Raw genomic sequence first — 20,030 nt, forward strand, 5'->3', positions numbered from 1 at the left:
CAAAGCCTACAGAGGCCAGGCAGGTAGCAGATGTGAGTTAGCAAGCAGGTGGTAAGAAATAGGAAGCTCCGGGAGCCACCTCCATGCAACTCTAGATAATGGTTTCACTGGGGGAGTTGGGAGCCAGAGTTTCCAAATCAAAAGAAATAGGAACTCCAACATTTTAGGGGAACCCTTCAGAATTTTAAATGGTGGTGACTGATTAGAGCAGTTCTTACACTTTATTTTATTTATTTCATTTCACTTCATTTTTTTAAACCTACAAGCCTAACCCATTCTTTCTAGGAGTGCGATTTGCCCAAGAGCCATCATTTCGCAGATTTGGCAACACGTCCACGGTGTCTGCACGTTAAGTGTTGTTTGTAGAATTTTCCGCTCTTTTGAAAGCCCAGAATTTCGAAGCATACGAAATGCAGCATCGCCGTGTATGTGCGCATGCGCGTTGGGGGGTGTACCCAGTTCGGATGAAGCCGACACGACAGTGGTCATTGGGTTGCGTTGGCGTCAGCTTCACACCATGCTGCTCCGTGCCCCATCGCCATCGCTGGTCCGCAGCGACTGTGGTGTCTCGGGCACCAGGAGACACAGAGCACATCTGTTCCTTTGTCTCTGGCTTCACCCGACACGACCAGTGTCATCGCCAGTTGGCATTTAGATTGTTGACCCCGTCGCTGCCAGGCCCGGGCCGTAAATCAGCTGTTGTTATCATATACTTTCACTCTCAACAGTAGAGCCTTCGGGAACCCCGCCGCGCACCAGCCCTGCTCTGGGGAGCTGGCAGACGGTACCCAGCGCTCACAGCACACACTCGAGGGATTTTATCTTCCTACTCTTTGAAAAACACAGGCAAATGGACAGGAGTCAAATAAGGTATTTGACCACATCCCACCTAGGTTGGTTTTAGTTGTATGGCCTCACGATTGAAGAGGCAGACTTTTCATGAAAGTTGGCACTCCCGTTCATACCTAAATTCCATTTTTAATATAAGGTTTCTGATGTGGTTTTCGCTTTATTTGGAACTCGCCCTTTCTTGGACGGTGACAGCAGTCTTTGTGCATCTACTGCAGAGGAATCTTACTAGGTACTCACGGGTGTGGTTTTCCCCTTGGTGTCACTGCGGTAAGATGTTAGAGTCCTAAGAGGTTCTCAGACAGTTACTCTTTATTTTGGTTTCTGTTGTTGGTGCAAGGGTGCTTGGCATTTTGTATGAATAGATGATTCCAGATGGAAGAATTCTTCTAAACATTTTTTGTTTCCAATACCGACAGCAATGATAGAGGGGATTTAATGAGTTGGACTGAGTGTGTTCTTGAAAGCACACGCACAAGCGTAAGTGTACGCATGTACATACATATGCGCACAAGCACACACACACGCAAACTACACACCAATGCTCATTTTTTCCAATAAATCTTCAAATCTTTCAAAACCCCTTCTCTGTGGATTTTTTTTCCACTTTGCTCATGGGATTGTATATAAAAATTTTCTTCCTTGAAGCTTTTGAAATGCTTTTTTCCAAAATTGATAGCTATGGGATTTTTGTTGTTTTATTTTAAATTGTGGTAAAATACACATAATGTAAAATTTGCCATCTTAACTATTTTAAGTATGCAGTTTCGTGGCAGGAAGTACACTCACATTGTTGTGCAACCCACACCACCATCCATTTCCAGAATTCTCTTCATCTTGATAGGTATGGTTTTTATTTTATCTTCTTTTATTTTCACATATGAGCCAGGTCTTTAGGGTATGCAACTGAGGCCAGGAAAGGGAACAAAAGGTATGCCAAGAAAAGGGGCATCTGCTTTTATTTCTCTTCAGCTGAGGCAGAACTGCTCCCCACCTTCAATACATTAGACAATTTCCCTCTTATCTTGAGAGCAAAACACCATGTGCCGACAGTAGAACGATAATCACCTCTATTGCTAAAACGTATAAAATTGCAGCTTCGTCCTAAAGTATCAGCCAAACGAGTGAGGAAGGAGCCCTCACACGTAAAAATTGCTTTAGCTCTCTGAAGCACATTCCCTTTAGGTAAAATCCATGTTGTTTTCATGGTTCATTAATTGGGAATCGGAGACTACAAAAAGAAAGGAGCTTGTCTCCTCCCATACTCTGAAAGCCATACCAGTTCTGTTCTAAGAGGCTGCAGGCACGTGCAGAGTTTATTCTTTTTTTTTTTTAAAGATTTTATTTATTTATTCATGAGAGACAGAGAGAGAGAGAGGCAGAGGCAGAGGGAGAAGCAGGCACCCCACGGAGCAGGGAGCCCGATGCAGGACTCGATCCCAGGACCCTGGGATCATGACCTGAGCCGAAGGCAGATGCTTAACCGACTGAGCCACCCAGGCATCCCAACATGCAGAGTTTATTCTTGCTTTACTACCTGTGTTTTCTTCCTGATGGAGCATCACTGCTTGCCCACAGCAGGAAAAACATTGGACTATTTATGGCTAGGTCAACTTTACAAGCCTGGTAGCTTGGGGACCCATTTATAATCCCATGGGCCTTAATCCTATAGAGTCACACTGGCCGTGGTATCCTCAGGGTGCAGCAAACTGTTTCTGAAAAGCTCCAGACACCAAACATTTTAGCTTGTGGGCCTTAAATGGTCTCTGTCACAACTGCTCACCTCTGCCTTTGGAGCGGAAAAGAAGCTAGAGACAATGCAGACATGAATGGGCGTGACTCTGTCATCCCAGTACAACTTTACTGATAGACGTTGAAATTCGAGCCTCATAGAATGTTCCTGTGTCATGGAATGGTCTTCTTCTTTTTTTTTTTTCCAATTACTTAAACATGTAAAAACTATCCTTAGTTTATGGGCCATACAAAACAGGTGTGGACTGGATCTGACCTGTGCACTGTGGTTTCCAGTGCCCTGATGTAAAGGAAAAAATGGGATTCTGAGGCCCATTGAGGAGATCCAAATGATAGATGTCAGGCAAATACTCGCTCTGCCAGGTATTAACCATGGGCAGGCCACCAACCTCTGCAAGCTTCAGTTTCTCTATGGGGGAAGCATAGTGGCCTCCGCATAGAGATGAGAGTCAGTGACAAAGTGGGACAGAGTCGGGACACCAAGATCAGCCCCTAAAGCTCTCAGGAGTTTGAGCCCGTGTTTCAGCTGGTGCTAGTCTAACTCCTAGCAAGCAATCTTATTTTGCTAAAATGAAGATTTGGTTTGTTTCATGTCCATTTATTTCATTAACCTAATATTTTGCTCCTTCCGAAGGAATGGGACTGCTAAGACGCTACAAGCTTCCTAAATTATAGGCTCCCTGAGGAAGAAAATCTCCCTGTGTTTTCATCAGACACACAATAGAGGTCTTATTAAGTGATGGCAAGCTCTGTCCTGTGGTGAAGTCAGCTCAGCTGAATGACTTCTATGAATTCTTTGTTTTCCTGGGGGAGGTAAATTCTTTCTCCAGGGACCCATGCCCTGAAAGTTCAGGGCGCACCCAAAATGACAAATCCTGTTTCTTCAGGGTTTCTTGAATGTCCGTAAGAGTTGGGCCCACTAAGCTTCTCTCAGAACTCGTGAGTCTGTGCCTGTTGCAGCCTAACCTAGACTGGAAGGGCCTCACCAGCCAGTGCCTTCCCTCCCCCCCTCCCCTCATGAAAAGGCCAAGTGGCAGAAGCAAACAAGGGAATTCCTTACCCTGTCCACCTCCCACATGCAGTCTTCAAAGAGCTGCAACCTGATAGGTGGCCACTGGGCCATTTTGAAGTCTGTCACAGCCCTCTGAGGGAGTGGGTGCATTCAGCCACCCTTCGCTCATCCCAAAACCAGGGGCACGAGGAGCATCTGCCAGAAATCAGTCCAGCTGTCCTGACACATGCAGGGTGTGGGAGGGAGGGGGTCAGACCCTTTATAGCGGTGTGGTCCTCAAGCCAGGCTGTGGAGGACGTGGGCTGGCAGAGAGGGGAAGGAGGAGGGAGGGGCAACTGCCAGCCAGAGAGGCCAGCACTGTGCCTCATTGGGTTATAGGGGGCATCACTTTGAGCAGGAATCAGGCTGGATGCACGCACGCACTGTCATGGTCAGGAGCTCATGGTGCACCAGCAAGAAGGATGGCATGGGGAGAACATGGTCACTCCATCTCCAGAATAACTCAAGATGTTCAAATGCATGGAGGAGCAGAAGGGGGCCCTGTGGGGCTTTGGTGAGGAGATCTGGAGAAATGCAGTGATGATGAAACATTTTGATTCATGTGCCTGCTTTCATGATGCCTGCTAAGGCAGCCTGTCTCCCCATATGGAGTGTGTCCGTAACCTATCTCCTGTGGTTAAATGAGAGAGTTTCAAAAATGTGCAGCTCTGCCTTTATGAGAATCAGTATAAATCAAGAGACTGAGTATGTTTACATAAAGCGACTTATTTTTAATGCTTGCAGGATTTGGGAAAAGAAGAGCAGTTTGATTCTTGTATCATATGAATAAATATTCTCTGTGGGTGGCAGGTCTGTGTGTTTATCTATCCATACATATGTATACATGTACTTGGAGGCGTGCATATATGTGTGTGTGCGTGCACACACACACACACACACACACACCCCTCCATTTGGGAACGCCCTCCATGTTGGTAATGTGGACTGCTATTTAGGAACAGAATTAATCAAATAAATATTGTTCTTTCCTGTTTAGGGAGGTCTGGCCTGCCCTGTTTCTATTTTTATTTCTTTTGGCCTATTTGCCACCCACATTCCTAAAAGAAAGCAGAAAGAACATTTTTAATTCCTGTGTGCTGGTTGGATCCCATGTATACTTTGAACTGGGAGAATTCTTTTAAAAATTCTGTAGCCCTGCCTGCCCACCCTGACAAGAATTCAGACTTTGGGATGCTAGCAGGGCCCTGAATGTGGGCCTCCCATGAATGGTTCTCCTGGCCACGTCCCTGTTCCATGGTCAGTGCTGGCTTTGTGTGCCCCCTGACTCAAATAGACTCAGCTCAAAGTACTTGCAGGTATGCAGGAAGATCTGTTCAGCACAAGGCCTTGTGATGTCGTGTAACTGGTTAGGAAGACAGGTTTTCAAGTTTCCACCTTGGCTACCCTCATTACTAGCAATGTGACTTTGACCAAAGTACTTGACCTCAGTTCCCTCATCTGTAAGACGAAGATAATACCACTAAGACTGCTGTAAGGACTGAATGAAATAATGAGTGTCTAGCCAACATTGAGCACAGCGTCTGGCATAGAAAGGGTGCAGGAAGTGATAGATACTACTCTGTTAGGAACACAATATTATTGACTCATTGAGGCTCTTAACATCATTGCCCCATCTTGTTCACTCCATCTTTTGTGACCTGACACTAATTCATTCATTCATTCATTCAAGTTAGTTATTATGTATGAAGACTTGTTCCAAAAATAATTTAAGGTGTCTGGTATCAGTCTCCCACTGGAATTCTTTCTCCCAGTTCCCATTAAAGAGACACAACTATGTTAAGAAAAAGAGTTTTAAGAAAATGTTTAGGCCCAATGCTTGATCGTTGTGCAAGGCGGCACCTGCTCTTTACTCCCTGGTCAGAAGCTGCCCTCCTGAACACAAGCTCCCTGCCTACAGGGCCCTGGAGAGAAGCTGCATCCACCTGCTTCAAAGGCTCTGGGTGAAACAAGTGCTTGGAGCAGGGGAGGTCAGGGGGAGGGTGTCACAGAGATTCTCTAAGGTGGGCTCAAGGGCTGTGGTCCTGAGACACCGCAGCCTCCCTGTGCCCTGAGGGCAGGTAGGAGCTGCTGTCCCCCGCCCCCCTGTAGTTTCCACTGTCAACAGTCCAGCTTTCCCACAGCGGATGGGTGGCAGAATAGATTGGGGTATTTTGCATTTGCTTGTTTTTCTTCTCTCTTGGTCCGGGGCTGTCCCTTCAGCAAGCAGCCTGCTGTTTTTCCTGGGCTCCCCCTTGACACTGCCCTTCAGAGCAGAACTGCACTGCACCCCCGTCTGAGGGAGAGCTAGCTGCCAGACCACATTCTCAGCAACCAGCTTTAGAGCCACCGAGATCCTCTTTCTCTCTTTCCTTTCCCTGAGTCCTGGTCCCTTTCTCTGAATCACTCTGTCTCCCATTGAGGCAGCGTATAACCCTTACAGACCGGTAATAAGAGCAGGAAAGAGTCAACAAGAGTGTTCTGGGCAGGAGAAGGGCATGGGGCTCTCCATGCAGAAGAAACAAGTGTACAAAGATACAGAAACAGCCAGAAGCAAGGTGTGTGCAAGGCAGGAGAGAAGGAGGAGGTAGATCCGAGATATGTGCAGTCTCTTTAACTTGCTGGGACTTTACCTGGTTGGAGATCAACGGTGCCTCGGCGGTGCTGATGATACCTGGGGGGATTAGAGCGTGTGCTGCACACTGGAATCACCGGGCACTGACATATCACAGGCGATTCTGAGTCCTTCAAACTGGATGAGTCGGAGACAACAGCTGAGGTTGATTCTTACAATCTAATGCCTTAGCACAATACCCCTTCCTCTTCTGAATCGGCAGCCTGGAGAGCCGCACCTGCCCATTCCTGGAATTCTTCCTCATAGCGTCTCGGTGCCCGAAGAAACCTCACTGAGTCCTCGTCCCTGTATACAGTCGGAAATGACCTCAGGCTGACCCACGCAGTCTAGCTGACTTCGGTACTCACTCTCCCTGTTCCTCCAGGAAAGCTGCCAGTCCCAAAGGGACTTGCTTTTGCTACCAGTGGGTTAGATCTGGAGATAAGGAAATTGCAAATAATCTGCTTGACCTCCAGTGCAGCAACATGACCTGCCGGAAATGGGTGTTGGCAGGAGCTGAGGACCCTGGAGAGGCAGGGGGATTGTGGTGGTTCTGGTGAAATCTTGGCGCAGACACCACCAGCCCAGTTGTTCCGAGCGGAGGAGGGAAAGGGGCAAGACTCCGGAGAGAAATAGAATTTTCAGGATGGTTAACATTCTCAAAGCACCCACTTTGTAAGGGAAGAAAAAAATAGCCAATAACAAAAGAAACAAATGGATAATGTGGATACAACCTGGAGGTTTTCAAGTCTAAAAAAATGGCACTTGTAGGATGAAAGGCCCCGCAGAAAGCTTGCTTTCTGACCGGGCCAACACCCGCAGAAGGCCCAGCCTCGTTGAAGGAAATTCTTCCCGATATGTTCCCCATACCCTCACCCTCCAGCCCAGCCAGAAATGCTGTCCCTGTACTTCATGCTGCATTCAAACCCATGTTCCCAAGTCTGTCTGAGAGGACACTGGGGCCTGATGAGAGGCGGGGCGCGGCGACGCGCCAGCCCGGGGCGGGGCCCTGGGGGGCTGAGGCCGGGCTGCCGGGCGGTGGGCGGTGAGCCCGCGAGCAATCATCGGTACAGAGCGCCAGAGATGCTTCACCCAGGTGGACTCGCCGTTCTTCTTTGGTGCTCTTTCAGCAACCATTACCTTAACATACTGCCTTTTAAATGTGTCGATGAAGCTCCGTTACTGGAGAGGGCAACTGCATCCGTGCGCGTGTTTGCGCGTGAGTATGTGTGCACCAGTGTGCTTGCGTGCGCGCGCGCGCGTGTGTGTGTGTGTGTGTGTGTGTGCGCGCGCGCGCGCCCGAGCGCTCTTAACTGAAGGCAATTTACTGCCCTCTTAGGGCCAAATCTAACACTAAGTTGTGTACTTCAAACCACCCCGTTTTAAGCCGTTGGGTTTTTAATGGTGGCCAATGGGGGCGGGCGGAAGGGGGGGGTTACATAAAGGTCATTCCAGAAAGTTTTTAGCCCAGTGTGCTCTCCTTACCACACTTTGGAACTTTGGAGCTTCTACACCCACCTTCCTTTCATCTCTTTGTGCTCCTCTTCTTCCTCAGTTATTTCTTTATTTTCAACATTTCTTCCTCCTCTTTCTCCTTCTTGTTTCTCAGAATTAGCAGAGTTGGGGAATTTAAAACCATAGGCTTCAGGATGCTGTTGTTATAGCACCTCTCACCCTAATATACACTAAAACGCTAGAAAAACAAAAGGCCTCGCTGCTTTTATTTCTCACCCCAGCAGAGTAATGGAAACAGTATGTTTTTAGTTTTTTGGCTTATTTTTGTTCTTGAGTCCACCTGGGTGCAAATCCTGATTCTCCCGCTTGTTCACTATGTGAACGTGGGCAAGTTACATCAATTCTCTGAGCCTCCTTTTCCTCATCCGTATAATAGAAAAAGCAATGCCTACTTCACAGAGTTTTGAAAAGAAGTCCACAAAATAAACATAAGTGCCTCTACCATGGTAGGTACTCAACACATTTTTCCCTCCACCGCTCGTTTTACTGGGTTTGTAGACCTAGTCTTTTTTTTTTTTTCTTCATTGGATTTTAGTCTAATTAACAAACATTTTGCCAGCATCTGCTATGCGTCAGGGCTGGTGCACCAGGGTCCAAACAGACCCAAGATGTGGTTCATCTCTTCAGTGGCAGCCCTGTGCTGGAGCCAGGGAAGGAATAAACTGTCACAGAACAATGGTGTAGGGTGCGGCGGGCACCACAGGAAACCAGAAGAGGAGCACCGAAGACTCCTTGGGGTCAGGGTAAGGAGGGAGGTGGGAGAAGGTGTCCCAGAAGAGGCCACACTGCACAAGAGCCTTGAAGGATGCTGGAGTTGGGAGAAAGGTGTTCTGGGAAAAGAGGAACGAACAAAAGCAGATACACGAGAGGATTCTGGATGCCATGGGTTCAGCAGGAGAGAAGGAGAGCTGGGGAGTGACAGGGTGGCAGAGAGGTTGGGGGGTCCAGATCAAGAAGAGCGTTGAACGCTAGGGTTGGGGACTTAGTTTGAAAACTGTGCAGAGCTGTTGAAGGAGTATCGGTTAGGGAAAGCCAGTAACGCAGGCTGGATTTTACCTGAAGCACGCTGAGCCAACTCTGAGACATCCTTGTTTGCACAAATTGCCTCTCTCAGATCCACACCAAGTGTCCAGAGCCCACAGGCCAGGGGTGCTAGCTCTGCTGCTAATTATTTGCGCCACCTCAGGCTAGTCACCTCTCTCATGATCTGGGTTTTCAGTCTCTGAAGTGAAGGTCTTAGACTAGACAATACCCAAGTGTCCTCCCGGCTTCAACAGTAGTCCGTGATTCTGTGATCATGCCACCATTTTTTGGAGCTTGTTTTCTGGTTTCTGATGTTAACTTAGTAAAATTGCCATGCTAGCATGTTGACCAACACCTAGTATTCGTCAATGTTTTCCCTTTATTTTATGTGAAAAATAGATCATTAAAATGTGTGATGGGATATACAGTAAGCTAAGAGTCAGTTGGACTCTGGTCATCACGGCTGGGTCAGAAATTATTTGCGTGACCTAGAATAAGTCATTTTACTTCTCTTTGTGTCCACCTACTCCCTGTCCTCCACTACCAGTTCTAAAAATGGGTAAACTGACAGATAAGAATAAGTTTAGACTTTTAGAGTTCATGCAGGTTTATCCCACAGATATCAAACACTTGTTGCAATGGCTAAGAGATACCTCTATTTCAGTTTGAAAGTGTTGAGATTAGAACCGAAGAGCTTGAATATCTTATGCAGATATGCTGATTTCAACCACCACCCCCATTCCATAGAAAAGTAGCCAAAAGTCATTTTAACTTTATTTTTAAAACTAAATATGATTTCAATTTGGAGGTTTGGTCTACTTCTATTTTTGTTGTTTTTTAAATTACTGGAGCTTATTTTCTTAGAAAAAAAAATTACATGTGTATTAAAAATATCTCAGAATCCAAGAGGATATGCCAAGGGCAAATAGCAGGAAGAGAACACATACATCATTTCATTCACCCAGAGATAAACTCATCACAGTGGACTCATATTTTGTTTGTATTTTTTCCCTGAATAATTACATCAAATCATATGTACTATTCAATGACTTGACCAAAATATTTCTCGTCATACACTAATATACAACAAAGTTGTAAGGGTCTTCTCATATTCAGGCAAAAATGAAATGATGAATTCCACTGCTGGTAGAAAGTGATACGATATGTGTGTGCAATGGGGGAAACCAAGCAGTTTGCTAATGAACCCTTTCTGGGAGCTGACAGTTGGATCTTGAAGGATGTCAATATTTGCCAGGCACAGAAGAGCAGAAAGCATTGCCCAGATAGAAGAAACAGCTAGAAAAACTACTAGAAACATTGATAGACCGTGTCCTGTTGGGAACAGGGGAAGAGTCCAGTTTGCCTGGTGGGTGTGGTGTATGAGTGGGTGGGTGGGGGTTCAACAGGAGGTGAGCAGAGGGCATGAGTCTCTGTTATGAACAGCTTTGTTTGCCAGGCCCTGGAGTATGGAATGTGTTCTGTTGACAGTGGGGAACCAGGGACTTTACAAAATCAATTACTTCCTTACATTAAAGCAAAGAATACTGAGTGAGCCAGCCAAAACCCAGCTTTCCTCTTTCCTGAAGGATGGATTTTTTTTTTAAATCCAGGTGCTTAAAAACATCTTCCTAGTCAGCCAAATACAGTCCCTATGAACCTTTCTCAGAAAATTCTCATCACCTCTGCAGAAGCTTTTCGAGCACCTTTTGGAGTTTTTTAGCAGTCTGCCTTAATGCACGATGCATTTAGACCACTCCTACAATGGCAAATTCTTTTTTTTTTTTAAGATTATTTATTTATTTGACAGAGAGAGAGAGAAAGTACAAGAAGGGGGAGTGGCAGGCAGAGGGAGAGGGAGAAGCAGGCTCCCTATGGAGCAGGGAGCCTGATCCGGGACTCTGTCCCAGGACCCTGGGATCATGACCAGAGCCAAAGGCAGTCGCTTAACCAACTGAGCCACCCAGGCGCCCTAGCAAATTCATTCTTAAAGAACAACCTGGGTAGATGTTGTTCAGGCCCCTCTCCGCGATAGGAAGGAATGTGTTTGGTTCTGCTAGGTGCCTTTGGGAGGGCTTTGATGATGATGAACGCTTTGGAAGCCAATATTGGCCAGTTTTTTGGTTTGGCCAGTTATTTCTTAACCAGCTCATTTGCACCACCCAGTGGGAAAGTGCTAGAATACAGCTTTGAAGGGTAGCTCTGAGTTGTTCTTCCTCAGGGAAGGATCTGGGAATTCCTGGTCTGCTATTTCAACCATTCTTTCCCTATAAGAATGTTAGGAGACATCCCCGTAAACAGTTTTTCTCTTTCATTTGGAGGCGAGAAAGCATTTGGAGTGAGGAAAGCACCAGTCCTGGCTTTTCACAGACTAACTCAGTGGCTTTAGATAAGTACCATGTCCTCTATCAAAGTGTTCCCTTGTGTGTGTGTGTGTGTGTGTGTGTGTGTGTGTGTGTTTAACTCTTCCATATTTCTAGTGGCATAACTGTTTTAGTATTTACCCAGTGCACCTGTAATTCCAAGTGCCATCTGTCTGAGTAATGAGAAAATACCTTCGACATTTTGAAAATCCAGGAATGACTGCAACCATTTATAATGAATATATGTCAATTAATATCAGTATCATCGGAGTGTATCTTCCTAAGAATGTCTCAGGGGCTTTTAAACCACAAATCACATGGTGTAAGTGGAAAGAGCTGACCTTTGCCTTCAGTTAGACCTGAGTTTAAGTCCCACCCCTGCCACTCACTGTGTGACTTTTAGAAGACACTGTCTGTCTCTGAGCCTATTTCAGTGAGCACAACCAGTCTCATTTCACAGGGTTAGTGTAAGAGTTACGGGGTGTAATATCTGCAGAGCTTCGAGGGACCCTGGGACTAAGGGAGAGCTGCGCTTTGTTGGGTGGAAGTAACTATTACTGGTCGGGCTCTGCAGCTTCCCTGTTCTCCTTGAGCAAATCCCTTCTGCTCTGAAGCCTGGATTCCTTTGCTGTCAAATGGGGTCACAGTTCCTTCTCTTAGAGTTTTACAGATGCGATGATGTAACACCTCCGCCAAGCACCTGGCACCTCATAGGTGCTTCACAAATGCTAGTTCCTTTCTTTCCAAAAGTATTAACCCATTGCGAATAGTGACGGAATTAGTTATAAGGCCAAATTGTGTTCAGCCTGTGATCTCCCCACCGCCCATTGTCTCCCTTACTAACTTATCAAAGGGATAGCAAATTCATTTTAAGATTGTCATCATGTCTTTCCAGTCCTCACACCAGTTGCATAGGTCCATATTTGGGCAATTGTGCATTTACCTGTCTCCCTACCCCCACGCCCTCCCGGCCTGGCCTCTCTACTCCAGCCACAGCAACACCAGACCACGGAGGGCTCCACCTCGGCCACTCTCCCCACACCCCCCCCCCCCCCCGCTATCTAGTCCCCCCCCCCCCGCCTCATCATCAGGGTCCTCCTTTAAATTTTGGGGTCCATCTAAGTGGATACATTATCAGGGAAGTCTTCTCAAGCCCTTTCTTGCTCTGGCATGAAGTGATTATTGCCATGTGTTTGCTTTTGAGGAGAAGGAATTAATGTGTATCAAGTCCAGGTATATCTTAATACTTTTAACCTTCCCGGTCACCTTCTCAGGTCATCTCACAGTTCCATTTTACAGATGAGGAGACTGAGAGCCCGTTCATTGCTTCATTAAACAAACATTTATTGAATATCAGTTGCCAGGCACTAGGAATAGAGCAGACACAGCCCCTTCCTTTGTGGATATTATAGGATCTGACATGGGATGAATCCAGGAGGCAGGTATGAAAGAAATAATAGGCTATTCCAGTTGTGAAGAAGGGTCCTGTGAAAGGCAGGAAAGAGGGATATGCCCTATGTCAGAGCTTAGGGAGGGGATCCCTAAAGAAAAGGCATGTCTGCTAAGACCCAAAGACTCAAGGCAGTCACACAGATAGGTAGTGAGGGCAGAAGTGGGCTCTAACTGTGGCCAGAATTTGGAGCTACCATGCCTCATGGTCTCCCTTCCTCCAAATATTTGCATTTATGTCCTTGTCTTTTAGCGTGTGATCTACATTTCTTTCTCTCTGATGGAGTGTAGTCCTTGCGAACAGCAACCTCATCTCCCAGGTACCTGGTACATAGGACAAGTCACAAGTAGAAGGAAGTGGTCAGTTCGTGTTTCACTGTATGTACCTGTATGTGATTGCCTGTGCTTAATAATATTATAAGGATGCAAAAGTGCCTAGAATATGCCGTGTATATTCTGACACTTCTTTAACCAATGCCTTGGTATGGTTTTCTAATAGAGTCTCCAAGCACCGGGGCCCTGCTGTTCTCAAACTCCTTTTACTCCGATGTTTTCTATTCTCTAGGCTGGGGTGATCCGGGGTGAGCATGTGAGAGAGGCGGCAGCTACCATCAGCTCTGCAGGAGGTGGGACTTGAAAGCAGCTCATTCATTTACATCAAGTGCTGTTAAGCGTGTCCTCCCAGATGCTGCATGGCACAGGGCTCCTTCTGGCCTGCTCTCCAGGCCATTCTTGGAGCTGAAAGTGGAGTGGCCGTCCTGTGCCAGGCACTGTGTTGGGGCGGGGGAGACAGACGAGTGCACATATGGTGAGCCCATGAGTGTTTCTTTTCTTGACATGCGGTAGCCCTCCATCCAGTAGGGCCTGCAAACATGCCCTCGGTCCATGCGCGCATGCACACACACACATGCAGATGTACAAACCGGCTCACTGTAAGCAGGACTTGAGGCCAGCACCAGTGGAAGAAGTGGCAGACTCCACAGTGGTGGGGGCAGGAGCAACAGGAGGCCTTCCAGGCACCTTGCAAGTCATCTTGCCTGAGCTGGGAAAAGGAATGGCAATTAGCTAAGTTCAGGAGGGCAGGGAGGAGCAGGCCACAGGCAAGGGTCTCACCTCTGCAGCGGTCCAGAGAAAGAGAAAAGATGGTACATTTGGGATCTGCAAATGCCCACAGGAGCCAGGCAGGTGATGGAGTTGAGGGAAAGGCCAGGTGGGAGCATGTCAGACACATTGGTATATTCTTCATGCCCATTCAGAAAAGTCCTCCCTCCCACTTCCCTTGCCTTATACCCACTTAGGCTGTCCTTCATTTTTCCATCTTTGAAACGTAGGTAAAGAGAAACTATTCTATAAGAAAAATAGCAGTCTAAATCCAATGATCATATCAATCAGTAAGTGATAGTTGGCTCCTGTTGGGGAGACAACTGGGAGTAATGGGGGCTGGGGCCAACTGAAGAGCACATTCTCCATCTGAAGAGGACAGCTGTTCTTCCACTCCGGCTGTCCAGTGGCTCCAACTCTTGCGATTTTTCCAAAAAAGCAAACAACCTGGAGTTTCGGCAAGTTAGCCAAGTTTTTTTGGGTGGTTGTTGTTGTTTTTAACATTGCTTGATCAAAACAAAACAAAACAAAAAAACAGACCTGCAGACCAAATGGAACACATTTGCATGCTGAGCCTTATCCGTGGACCGTGCTTGCAATTCCTTGGTCAAAGGCTCCAGAGGTTCTGAGGGTACTTTTAGAATCCTTCAACAAGTCATTGCTTCTAGTTACTCCTAACCATCCTTCTCTCCCTGCTTTCCAGAAAGAGATGACGAGCAGGATGTGTCACTGACGCCCCACCTTATCTTTGGAAGACAGAGGAAAGCTCTTTGCTTCTGGAGTGCTGAGCAGGGAGACCTCCCTGGCTGAAATGGCACGCCTACTTCCAGGAGCAGGAGAGGTGGAGACAACGGTGATTCCTGAGAGACGTTCCCCACTCACCCCGTGTGCTCTTAACCCTCTGAGTGCTGCTAGCCACGACCTGTGGACCTGTCCGACCACAGCATGCAAGAAGGACTGCCCCCTGGCCCCTTCTGGCTCTGAGTCGCCCCGAGGAAGCCTCTGCACTTCCATGCATGTCGCAGCTCTGCCTGTGACCTGCCGCCTAAGCTTTACTGGAATTCAGGTTTTGAGACTGAGACACTTGTCCTTTTCCACTTCTGTCTTGTCAACTGGCCGACTTTTCTGTCACGTGTTTTCTAAGTACCGGGTGAACTTTGGAACTCTGGATGAGCAGCGAGTTTTTCTATAACAAGCCTTCCTTTCAGACCTCCCGCCCTGATCTGATTCTGTGGTTTAACTTCATGCAGGGCCGTGTAGCCACGAGAGATCTGAGACCCACCCCGCAGCCTCAACACGTTTTCCCTGAGAGGCAGATTTCTTTCAGGGACCACTCCATGACCCCGAACAAACCTTAACTACAGAGAGGAGACCGGTCGCGAGCAGAAAGCTGACAAGTTACCAGTTAACTCCAAACAGAATGTGCTTTTTTTTTTTTACAACCACACCATTTCTTGTCTCTTCTTTTCAAGATATTTTCTTCCTGTTTCCCAGAAGAGAGGAAGAAAAGGAAATTGTAAATGACCAAGAATGATCAGCCGAAGCCCTGAGCCAGATAGATTAGTGCAGCGTTTGTTCTTGACCAAAGGGGAGGGAGTTGTGGCTGTCTCCACATAATACTAAAATTTCAGTGAAAAAAAAAAAAAAACAGAAGTGCAATTGGTTATTTGGTGCACATAACTCAGCCAGCTGGCTCATTGGCTCGTAGCCTTCCCAGCTGGCCCTCTGAGCTCCTTCGTCCAGCCCCTGTTTTGTTTCTCTTCCTTTACACGCCACCCCCCCACCCAGCCGGATTGTGTTGTGGCACAAATTAATTTCTGCCCCTATGATTGTGCCACTGTTGCCAAGGTAACAGTGGAACTGGAGCTAACTTCCTTCTTCCATTCCTTCCCGGTTTTCCCATTCCAGTCAACAAAATAGCACAGTCTGTGCTACATCCTGCCTTTTGAAACCCAAGTGAGTCTTAGTTGCAGAAACGTTGCCTTCTCTGCTTCATCCACAGACCTGGTGGTGGTCCCAAGAGCCTGTAACGAAGGGGTGATGATACTCCCAGTGATCCTTTGAATTTGACAAAGTAGCAGTTGGTGGAGGGAAGTAGATAAGAATGTATTAGTGTATTTTAATGTAACACCAATTAAAGAATAACTAAACAACCCTGATCTCGTTTCATCATATTTAATGCGTTAAAGCCATTCGTGGCTGCCACAAGAGCCTAGAGAACATGAAATCTTTCTTTGTCCAAAGAAAGGGCTGACTGTCTGGGCGCTGTGGCATCCTGCCCTGACCTGGCAAAGCCACCTTTGCTTCCCATCTTGTCCAAGTCGTCTCATGGAATCCAAATGCTGCTACCTCTTTCCATCGTGTTGTGCTCTGGTCACCAACAAACATACCCTCTCCCCTTTTTTGGCTTCCTAAGTAACTCTGAGAGAACAAGATAGGCAAAGATTCTTCTCAGCATCATTTTGGGCTGAAAGAATATCTGACTGTCCTAAGGATCCAGAGAACAAAGAAATAAGACCCCCTCTTCCCAACCTATGCAATATGCAGTAAGTACTGCGTGGGGATGTCAAGCAGAGGGACAGAGAGATGAGATCGTGGAGCCCATGCCCTGGGAGGAACTCTGAAACTCTGCTGCCATGGAAAAACCACAGGATTTTTGCATTAAAAAGTTGACCATGTTCCTGCATGTCAGTGATGCCTAATCAAGCAGGATGCTGGACTCTGAAGACATTTGTTATTAATTCTTTTTAAGGTTCTTTTCTGTTGACTGTTTGTGCATATTAAATTCCCATTCAATTTAAAAGACCAAATATTTTTTAAGCTTCTTGGCACAGTTTCGTCCTGGTTATATTTCTAATTGCATTCATCAACTCTCCTAGGATCAGTGCCGGCAAACTACTCTTATTTTTTAATTAGAGTATTCCTATTCCTGCAGAACTTTGTTTGGCAAATTCTAAAGAAAATTGTCACAGGTAATTTTTATCTCTTTGACCTGACGACATCCTAAGTACCTCTCATTGCAAAGAGGGGCGATCTGAGCTCTTGGCTGTGGCTCAGGCACCTCCAGCTCTCTGGGTCTGAGCCTCACCTCCTGCTTCCTCCTCCTTTATTTCCCACTATTTTTTTTTTTTTTTTAGTTGGGTAATACATGTATCCACTGTCTTTTTTATTTCAAGACGTTTCAAAGTGGAAATTTCAAAAAGAAAAGATTACAATGAACATCCACGTCCCCTTCACTTACTTGCATCAGTTGTTAACATTTTTTTAATTGTTGACTTTTCCCATATATTTTCTCTTTCTCTGTAAATATACATTCTTATTGCTGAACCATTTCAAAATACGTTGCAGACATCATAAAACCTTAAAATACTTTCTCAATTGCCCCCAAAATGTTTATAGCTTCTTGTTGTGGTTGTTTATCCAGGATCCAATTAGGAATCACACATGGCATTTGCTGTCATTCTCTTTAGTTAATGGGTTAGAGTTCTCCTGTTAGGTATGTGTTTGGTGTGGTGGTGGTGGTGATGGGGTGTGTGTGTGTGTGTGTGTGATGACACTGATGTTATTAAGGATTTCCGGCTGGTTTTCTGTAGAATGTTCCACAATATGGATTTTTTTTTTTCTGGTTGTTTCCTCTTTATTAGACTCAGTTAAACATATTTTTTAAGGAAAAATACTACATAAGTGATGTTTCCTTCCTATTGCATTTATCAGGAAGCATATAATGTCTAGTCATCTCTTTTCATGATATGAAGCTTGACCAGTGGGTTCAGGTGTTCTCGGCCTGATCCATTCATTATAAAGGTAGATAATTCATTAGGAAGCTCTGAAATTCAGCATGCACACATATTATAGAGTTTGAGGCTATGCAAATGTGCGTTCTTTTCTTAATACTCTCAAAGAGGTGCAGGGTCTCCAAAAGATTATTACCAGTGCAGTTAAATGATATAGCAATGATAAAGGATTCATAACTTCCCATTTCACAGAGGGAAGGGGAAGGAGGAAGGGGGCACTACATTAGTATGCTGGCTAATGAGAATTTGTATGGTCCCTGTAGCCAGAGTTGAAATATGTATAATTTTTTTTTTTTTTTTTTTTTTACTCCCATCCTCAATGACTTCCTGTTCAGACCCATGGTTTATTTTAGAGAGCATGTATTCTCATTGAAGGTGATTGTTCAAGGGTGCAAAAATTGTGGGGGTTTTTGTGTGTGTGTGGTGGGGGAGGAATCTTAGATATTAGGGTTGTGGCCCTTCAAAGGGCCATAGTAGGTATAAAGTTTCTATGTGGTATTAAAATTTCAGGAGGATGATTAAGAATAAAATATCTTAAAGGGCTCCTTAGGAGGATGATAATGGAAAAAAAAAAAAGGTTGAGAAATACTCATCTAGAGTCAGATTCTGCTTCTTAGGTGTTAATTCTCTCTTCCTGGGGTGTTTTTTCATTTCTGAGGACTAGGATGAGTGGAAGCAACTTCAAGAGATTTCTTAATCCATTCCTTCTAGCCTCCCAAACCATATCAGTAACATTCCCCGTGAAAACCCCATTCTCCTCTCGAAGACCTCAGGCGTAGACATTCCACAACATCCTTTGGTATACCCCACTGAACACTTCACAACATCTGAAATCCTCCCATTTAACCTGAGCCAAATCTTTGGGTTTCAGCATACCTTTCCTGGTGTCTCACATTAAGAGAGATCCAGGGATTATCTAGGATAAGAAGAAGCATAATAAATGAGAGCCTTATTTGCATATCCGTTAAGTATTTGAAGACTGTTAGCAAATGGCCTTCAGCCTCCTTTCCCTTCTGCTCTCCCAGGGGCAGAATTCTCTTGGAAGACTTGTTGCCCCATTGCTAACATTTCTGCACCTCCATTTGAACCCTTCCCCAGGCTTTCCATGTCACTGTGCATTACGGATGTAACCAACAGTGAATGTGTAAGAAATTACTGCACGCTTTCTCCAAACTTTATTGTGGCTTTGCTAAGTCCTGACTTGCTTTATAAATTTTCTTTTCTATTTGTCCACACTAAATCCATATCTATATTATATTCAACCATTTGGTTTATCTTCCTGAGTTGCCTTCATTTCTACCTTTAATAGGCCTCATCAGATCATGCTGTTTTGTTTTAATCCCTTCTTTAATTGGCATAGCTTTAAGACACTTGGATGGAGCGCCTCTCATCTTTTTGTGGTGATGTAGGCCAAGTCGTCATCTGGTCATTGATAGAAGCACATCATTCCCTCTGGTCTCTGACCTTCTATCACTTCCACACCCCATGGGTATCACACTGTGAGTCAAAGAAATATCATGGGACAAGTAGAGCCATGTCTTCAAGAAATGTGTACAGAGGCAAAATCACAAGAAGGAGTCAGATGTGTCATTTGGATAATACTGTTGTCATTTGTGTTTGGATCATTTTGGTCCTTGATAAAATAGGTGATTCTCTCCTAGAATTAGCCAAACAAAGTGTTTTAGAAATAGAAGGATTTTTTTTCCCCTGCTTTAAAAAGTATGTCAACAGCCAAAAACTTTTAACAGGTTGTTTCCCTCTGGGAAGTTATTAATTCTGGGTAGGAATTTTTTGATGAATAAATAAGGATTTTTGTAACTTTTAGAGGGGAGAGTCTATTTCTAATCTGACATTTAAGCTGTGTTACTAGTTTTTAGTGTTCTAATTTTAAGATTTTCCTGTATCTTTTCTAATTGCATCAGAAAAAAGATGTTTACTATATTTTAGTTCCATTTGTGATTAAATTAAAGATTTGACTATAAGAACAAACTAATACAATTACATCAATTAGAAAAGCAAGAAGAAATGAAAGAATATTTATGAAATCAGTTCATGTGAGCTTAGGAATTCAAATGTCACAAATAAAAGACACATAACCATCACCTGTCTTTTTTGTGTGTGCTCAATTAATTTCTTTCACAGGTATGTTTTTCGTCTTGCAGTGGTCTTGGAGCAGGTAAATGAAAAGAAAACAGTTAATTCTACAAAAAGTCATTCAAAATGTGTTTGAGAACACACATGCACATATTTGTATTCTAACAGAAGTTCCTTTACACTTTTCAGATTTTCCCAGGAGGGTACGTCATGCATATAGTTTAGCTGCTCCACAGATGAATGTGGTGTGTATTTTTTCTTGCAGTAGGATTCAATACTAAATTTGATGACAACCTTGCGTGTAAATATAATAAATCTTGACTAGAGAAATAGTTCATCAATCAGAGTAAATCAGCCTGAGTTTTAACCTCAGGTTTGCCACTGCCTTCCTTGTGAGACCCTGAGTAGTAGATTTAATTGTTCTGTGCCTC

General features: G+C 45.1%; 1 protein-coding gene across 3 annotated transcripts in view; it reads left to right on the plus strand.

The window, feature by feature from the left end:
• MOB3B (MOB kinase activator 3B) overlaps nucleotides 1–20,030 on the plus strand; it is a 214,089-nt gene that overhangs the window by 171,894 nt on the left and 22,165 nt on the right. Inside the window, exon 4 of one of the 3 annotated variants that reach the window (XM_032393694.1) lies at nucleotides 14,415–19,607. The exons of the other annotated variants lie outside the window; for them this stretch is intronic. Within the exon in view, the coding sequence (XP_032249585.1) occupies nucleotides 14,415–14,444 (30 nt within the window). The 3' untranslated portion in view covers nucleotides 14,445–19,607. Of the gene's footprint in view, nucleotides 1–14,414; nucleotides 19,608–20,030 lie in introns of those variants that run through there. 3 annotated transcript variants of the gene reach the window in all.

The sequence above is a fragment of the Phoca vitulina genome, unplaced genomic scaffold, assembly GCF_004348235.1.
Source record: "Phoca vitulina isolate PV1807 unplaced genomic scaffold, GSC_HSeal_1.0 scaffold75, whole genome shotgun sequence".
Lineage (NCBI taxonomy): Eukaryota > Metazoa > Chordata > Mammalia > Carnivora > Phocidae > Phoca > Phoca vitulina.